A 7,224-nucleotide genomic window follows, 5' to 3' on the forward strand; every position below is an offset into this window, starting at 1 on the left:
GCGGAGTGGCTGGGCCCGTGAGCCATGGCCGCTGAGCCTGCGCGTCCGGAGCCTGTGCTCCACAGCGGGAGAGGCCACAGCAGTGAGAGGCCCGCGTACGGCAAAAAAAAAAAAAAAAAAAAAAATTTAATGATTCTATAAATGATATAACCTGATATTTAAAACTCCACCTTTTCATTTGTGAGAGCTGGGCAAGCTTGGAGGAATTCTGAAAGTTATTAAAGGTTTTTAAAATAAAGTTACTAAGATGCCACAGTATATAGTATGTAAAACTTTAATGTGGAAAATTCCAAAATTGCAAGGGAAGTAGTATGAGGGAAAAGAGGTTTGGAGAAGGCAGGTGAAATTGGAGGAGGAGGAAGAAGACCACAGAAATAAGTAGGAGAATCAGGGCCAGTATTGCCAACCCTGAGGAGAAAATTAGAGATGTAGATAGAGGCATAACATCTGCTCTTCTGTTCCAAGCAGCTTTTGTTTCCAAATTCACCTCCTCTCCTGTCCTTGCCTCAGCCAGGCCCTATCTCCCTTTTCTTTGAAATAATATAAATAGCAAAAACCTCACCAAACACTGGAAACCACTGTTATATCACATCCCAAATAAGATGAGTGCACTTGAGCACATAGGATGATAATAATACAACCAGGGGTTTCTGTTTTGTTTTGTTTTGTTTTTTTAACTCAAGGGGATGCAAAGGGAGAGGTAAAGTAACTTCCCTCTTAAACTGTTTGTTTGAAAATAATATGCAGAAAGGGAAAAACAATCCTCAACTAACAACTGCCTTCCTTGCCATCTGCTTAATCTAAACATTAACATATCACATAACTGGGTGAACTCAAATTGCACTGGAAACAGAGTGTTCTGTTCTACTTTTTCAGACCATTAATGGGGGAGTCAAGTGAGAATTCTCTATGGGATTATATGGGCTTTATGGGCTTCCAACACATGCATTTAGGGCCACATTTTCAGTCCAGCCTTAACTCATCATACTATGACTGGAGGCAAAATTGTGCCTGGTTAATTAGCACAAGTACTAATCAAGCACTAATGAAATTTGCCCACAAGCAGTTCTTCAGACTAGGGCACAAGTAGTGCACACAATTTCCGTGTATATCACTTAGCATGTCAGCACAAAAGGAGGGAAGAAATGAACAATACTTTCCTAAAATTTGCTTCAGGCTAACCACAGGCAAATATCATCTCTACCCAGAAGTAATACATTAGTTGCATCAGTGTAAACTTCATAAATCCTAAATCTGCAAACTGCATCCCAATTTGCCATATTAGGTTGCAAATTTCTAAAAATATAGAGAATGTTATTAATGAAGACACTTCATTCTCACAGATTTATGAGCTAGTTGAGACCTGAATTTGGAAATGAATGTGATCCGTAATATACCTTAAAAAATATAGGCAGTCTTTCAAGCTAAAACATCAGTTCTTAAGAGGTAGCAATAATGTTGGAAAACAGAGCTATTTATTTAAACTCAGAATAGTGAAAAAAGGAGGCCCAATTTTATCTCTTCCAACAGTGATATATCCTTAGTCTTCTTACTGTGTTTTAAATCTGCTATTAAGATCTGTCCAAGCATAAGAGCTTATTTACAACACAAATATTAATTACACTAAGGAAGATGCCTTCAATCTATCAGTTAAATCATACTAATCGGAGATGCAGTAAGCACGTTGAAATAGTATTTATATAATCAAGCTTCACGCATAGGAAACATTTTTGCTCTGGGTCTTTCATTGTTTTGCCAAAAAAGAAGTTCTGTGTCATCCCATTTTGGGGGACAGAAGGGAAACAGTGATTAATTCTCAGAGCAAGCTCACGTTAAAAAGCCAGGCAGAAAATTAAGAGAGGACTCTAGGAGTGTGGGAGGCTGCCATCTCTTCTGCTCTGTAAACTACACTCCTTCCTTAAAGAGCTGTTACATTTCTCATGGGAAAAGATCTCACCTTTAAGGAGCTGAAACTTACCCACTTGAACAGGTGCAAGGGCCAGACAACCGGTTGTTCTCTTTATGGACTATCGACAAAGATCACTTAAAAAAATCATGATTATTGGTGAGTGGTAAAAACCAGCCAATTCACACAATGCCTTCATAAAATGAAACTCAGCTGAGAAGAAAGAGAACAGGCCAGAATCAGGGTAACTCAGATACAACCTGTCACCTGTGGCCCCATACAGTGAAAGCCTCCCACACAGCCTCCTGAGTTAAGGACAACAGGTTAATTTTGACGCTGAATTCTCGTCCTTTGAAAGATGCTGTTGCCTAGGTATTATGTTATACTCATTTTTCCATTTGTAAACAGATCTAACTTACCTCTACAGAACAGTGGAAGGGGGAAAAAAGAAATTTCTTGTCATTAACGAGATTTATTTTTCTTGATTAAATAAACGTTTGTGAACTAGAGAATGTGCAAATTTAACACGCTGTGAAAACAAGCAAGGTTCATGTGGACCGCAGACACGAACAAAATTCAAGCCTGACACTCTTCAAAGGAACCAAGGGCCCCATCTGCTGATGTTTAAATGTACTACAGTAGCAAATGGATTAAAAGGAGCATATGAAAAAAGAATTTATTGAACTAAAATACAACTAAATAGCCTGAAGTTTCAGAATCTAAGAAGCAAAATGCACCTTTAGAAGTTGGAGAATGTGCCCCTCTCGCCCTCAGGGCATAACTGCAGGGAAGTCACTCCGAGCAGATAAGTAGTTATTTTGGTTTTTATTTTTATTTTTTAGTCCTTGGGAAAGGAGCTTCAAGCATACAGCCTTCACTAGCTACCTTTTCTCTACTGAAAGTCCTCTGGTTGGAGCAAGTGCTCTTAAACCTCTGACTGGGGAATTCTTGTCTTTAAGGGACTTTGAAGAGTTTGGATCTTAATGGGTTTTGAAGCTTCCCCTTTTGTTGATAAAGAAGATATTCCAATTACTTCTCAGCCTTTTCTCCACCATGAGGTAATTCTGGGACCTTTCTCTGAAGTTTATGTTGGTTATGACCAATGCAGCAACTAAGCCAGTAGGTAAAGCATAAGAGAAAAAAACCTAGATAGGCTAGAATAATGCAGTTTTGGAGTCTAGTCACAGCTGTGTCAAATATTCATTATTTGACCTTTTTCTACCTAGTTTTACTCACCTTAAAAGTAAGGTGTCAGATTGCATGAAATGCAAATACCTCTCCTCCTAGCTCTAAAATCTATTGTGTTATCCAGAAGGGTAGAGAGGGTATCATACAAATCTTTATATCAACATAGCACATTCCATACATTAGGTGCTCCATAAAAATGTGTTAAATGGACATGTTTTCCATCAAAACGTTTTTGTCCTTTAATTATCTTCTTTATCTAATTCTGCCATTTAAGTTTCTGATACTCCTTTTATATTTGGAACTTAATAATACCTGTAGTGGACAACTATTTGCGGTAACCCAGACCCCCTTAACCCCTTTATTTAGAAAACTACCTCAGTGCTCTTAGGAACAATTATCTGTCCTCCACTATGAAGAGTGCTGATGGGACCATCAGTCAGGCTTCTCCGATCTCTCTTAGCTAAGTTGTGAGCACATAAACCAACCCTGGCCAGCTCTCTCTACTGTGGCTTTGAGTCTTACACAGAGAGAAACAGGAAGATAAAAGCAAAGAGGGTGGTGCATTCTGGAAGCATGCTCTGAAATACCTGTCAACTGGTCCGTGTTACCTTGCGCCCTAGACTCCAGGAGCTGACCTAGTTTCTGTTTTATTTCTGAGATGGATTCTCCAGCCTTTCCTTCAGGAAGCTGAAGCATCAGGCTGAGCTACTTGCCAGGTTTCCCAAAACGTTTATTCTCTGCATAAGTAGTGTGGTGGACATTTGCTGTTTGTATTTCCCACGTGCAATCCCCATTGCTTTCTTTCTAACAGATCCCGGACATCCCAGCCATGCAGTTAGGGTAGAATTGATTCCATCTCTCTCTCCAGGGGTAGATCTTGATTGGCTCAAGCTAATTATCACATCTTCTCCCTTGGCCACAGCAAATGGTTCAGAAATGGACATATAACTGAATTTGGGCCAAATATAAGATGTGGTTATTGGGGACTCTGGGGAAGAAGTTACCTCTATTTTCTGTGGCAATTATTTAAAAATCTCTCTCTGTCATTGGATGTGAAGCATGAAACCCTAGTTGTATTAGCATCAGTATCTACCTTATTATCACAAGAGGAACCAGTCTTAAAATGAGGCCAACACTTTGAAAACTATAATGAAAAGACGGAAAGAAACTACATCCTTGGAGGTAATGTAAAAGGCCTGAAACCTGAACTTTTTAGTTATATGAGGCAGTATATTCCCTTTATTGTTTAAGCCATTTTGATTTGGATATTCTATTACTTATAACTGAAATTATCCTAAATAATATCCAGTCTATTCCTCTTGGTAATAACCAAAGAATTTAGCAGATACAGTATTCATTTAGGAAGCTGACTTCCTAGGAAGGTGAATCATTCTTGTTCTTATATGCTATACTTCTGCTTAGATATTTCAATGTGATGCTTGATGTGATATTTCAATATCATGCTTGCTTTTTTTATATTGCTGAATCCTGTTCAATCTGCAGTCCACTATGACCCATTATTTTCTGCCATTCTCATCTAAAGCAAATCAATCATTTATTCTCTTCTATTGGTAGCGTCTCTTTTTTCTTCCTTTGTTTACTTACTTCAATATGTCCCATTTACCTTGTTTTCCTAAGTAACTCTCAAGTTTATCAAAGTCATTTGCAGGCAGTAAGCAAATTTTGCCTTCTAAAGTCCTTGGTATAGTATACCACATAGTAGGTATTTGTGTGAAGAATGAATGAAGAGCTTTATGTCCCAAACTACCTTTCCCTGTTAGTTTAATCAATACCCTGCTACTACATCATTAGGGTGAAAAGAAATGAATTTTACTGGAGGTCCAGCAAGGTCTTAGCTTGGGAGCAGGTGGTTACTGGGATACATACCTGATGATGTGGTCATCTGTGCTTGGGACACTCAATCTAAATCCCTTTTTGGATAAACCCTTGATTTTCCCCTTTTGCACTTGCTGTACCTATTCAACTTCCAACTGTACTTTCTCTCAGTAATATGAAGAAAAGCTGGATGGACCAGCTCATTGATTAAAACACTGGTTCTCTCTCTTGTCATCTGAGGCACTTACTTATTTCACATCTAGTTCCCAGGCACCTTCGACATAACAGCTCCTTCTGTTTCAACTCTTTCCTGATACCCCTCCCCCAGAGTCACTCGCCTTTTTTCTTACCCATCCCAACTGTGGGATCTCCATCCACCAACTTGGTGAAACTGAAACACCAGCTTTTCCCCCTCCCTCATCCAGCACATCTTAATGAGTTACTGAGTATGATTGATTCTATTTAAGTAATATTTTTTAACATATTACCTCCTCTCCACTCCTACCTGCATTTTCTAGTTGGGATTCTTTTAATCTCTTACCTGAACTAGCCATCTACTTAGTGTCTCTGTCTCTGCCTCCAGTCCTGCCATGTTCATATACATCTTCCATCTGTCCCCAGGGTGATGTATCGAAAATGTAAATGTGACCTTGTCATTACCCTGTATAAGACAATGGTTTCCCATTACTTTCACTATGTATTCTAACCTGGATCCTGCCTGCTCTCTTCTTACCTCTCACCACTTTGGACATAGTTATTAAAGTTCCAGGAAGATTAAACCACATGTGGTTCAGTCTCTGAAACATATTTCTTCCTGCTCCTATTCCTTACTCATGCTGTTTTCTCTGCCTAGTATAGCTTCCCATCACTTCTTCCCTAGCTAACTTTGACTAAACCTGCTTGGGTGTCATCTTTCCTAAGGGGTATGCTCTGATTACCCCTAGACTTGATCAAGTGATTCAATTCTATGATTCTAGAGAATTCTGTACCCCATCACATTCTAGCATTACAAAGCCAAATTTGAAATAGACACATCAACACACTGCCTATGCTATGTCTCCTTGTGTAGCCTTTAATGAACTATTACACTTGATTTTACCATGTGACTTTACCCTCTTGTTACAGCTGATTGAATCAGGGGTAGGTACAGAGTGTCAAAGGGCAGCCATGGTTGCTTTAAAAAACATGGGCTGGACAAATTCTATCATGTTTGTAAGTATTTTGAACTGAGGAATACAGAGAAAACATTAGAAACATGGGCAATTTCTGAAAACCCATTATGTAGAGAAAAATAATGACTGATCCCTCACAAGAAAAATATTTTTGCCACATCACACAGCATGTGGGATCTTAGTTCCCCAGTCAGGGATCAAACTTGCGTCCCCTGTATTGGGAGCATGGAGTCTTAACCACTGGACTACCAGGGAAGTCCCAAGAAGTTTTTGTTTGTTTGTTTGTTTGTTTTTTTAATAAAAACAATCCCACAGCATTTATTGTCATCTGGTAATAACATAAAGGTGAGCAAAACAATATGAATAAATGCTTTAGAAATACACTTCTAACAAAGCACACCTAAAAAAACTGTATTGCCTTCTCAACAATTTCTCACTTCATTGATCATTTCTAGTTGGAGACACTTTGGAGCAGAGTAATGTTATCTCCTTTTAGCATGATCCGACCCAGTTGTTTTCTTGACTTTGTTTTAGAATGAATCTCTTCTGCATCATCTAATACGAGGTTCATATACTCATCAAAACCAATGATACAGCCCTCTATCCGCATATTCACTTGCTCATAAAGCCACACCTGAATCCGAGATCTATTTTGCAAGTATCTGAAGATGAGATTGATTGGCTGCACCATCACCTTCTGCACCTTCTGGCCCTGGCCCCGGTACGCCATGGTGGAAGCTCACCCCAAGAAGTTTTAAGTGAGCAGAAACCACACGTAAGCAGAAGGTATGCAATAGAGAAGTAAAGAGAGCCTGGTGAGGACTTGTGAAGTCCCACTCTGAAATGAGTGAAATCCCCAGGGCCACCTGCATCCAGAGCCACCTTTCAATTCTTGCTCTCTGAAGTCAAGAGGCTCAGCTTTCCCTGAGCTTATCTTGTGTGCTTATCTTCTTATAATAATCTTTCTAATACATGAAGATGTATGAGCTGAGTCTTAGTTCTAGTAAGTAAAGGAGTCTAATCAAAACAGCACTGAATTTTCCTCTGTCCTCATTGGTCTTTACCACTAGATTATATGCTTCCCAAGGGCAAAGAACAGATATAGCATCTGGAACATAGTAA

The 7,224-nt window shown here is 39.2% G+C and overlaps 1 protein-coding gene across 1 annotated transcript; it reads right to left on the minus strand.

Annotated features, from left to right (window-relative positions):
* Positions 1 to 6,233: 6,233 nt before the first annotated feature.
* Positions 6,234 to 6,864, minus strand: LOC307191029 (small nuclear ribonucleoprotein E). The gene has a single exon (XM_079930635.1). It carries the CDS (start codon positions 6,830 to 6,832, stop codon positions 6,554 to 6,556), a length of 279 nt encoding a protein of 92 aa, XP_079786761.1. The 5' UTR covers positions 6,833 to 6,864; the 3' UTR covers positions 6,234 to 6,553.
* Between the last annotated feature and the right edge of the window lie 360 nt (positions 6,865 to 7,224).

This window comes from Stenella coeruleoalba (assembly GCF_951394435.1).
Source record: "Stenella coeruleoalba genome assembly, chromosome: 1".
NCBI lineage: Eukaryota > Metazoa > Chordata > Mammalia > Artiodactyla > Delphinidae > Stenella > Stenella coeruleoalba.

Excerpts from the sequence above, each read along its gene's own strand:
- LOC307191029 (XM_079930635.1), bottom strand. The coding sequence starts at position 6,832 with ATGGCGTACCGGGGCCAGGGCCAGAAGGTGCAGAAGGTGATGGTGCAG.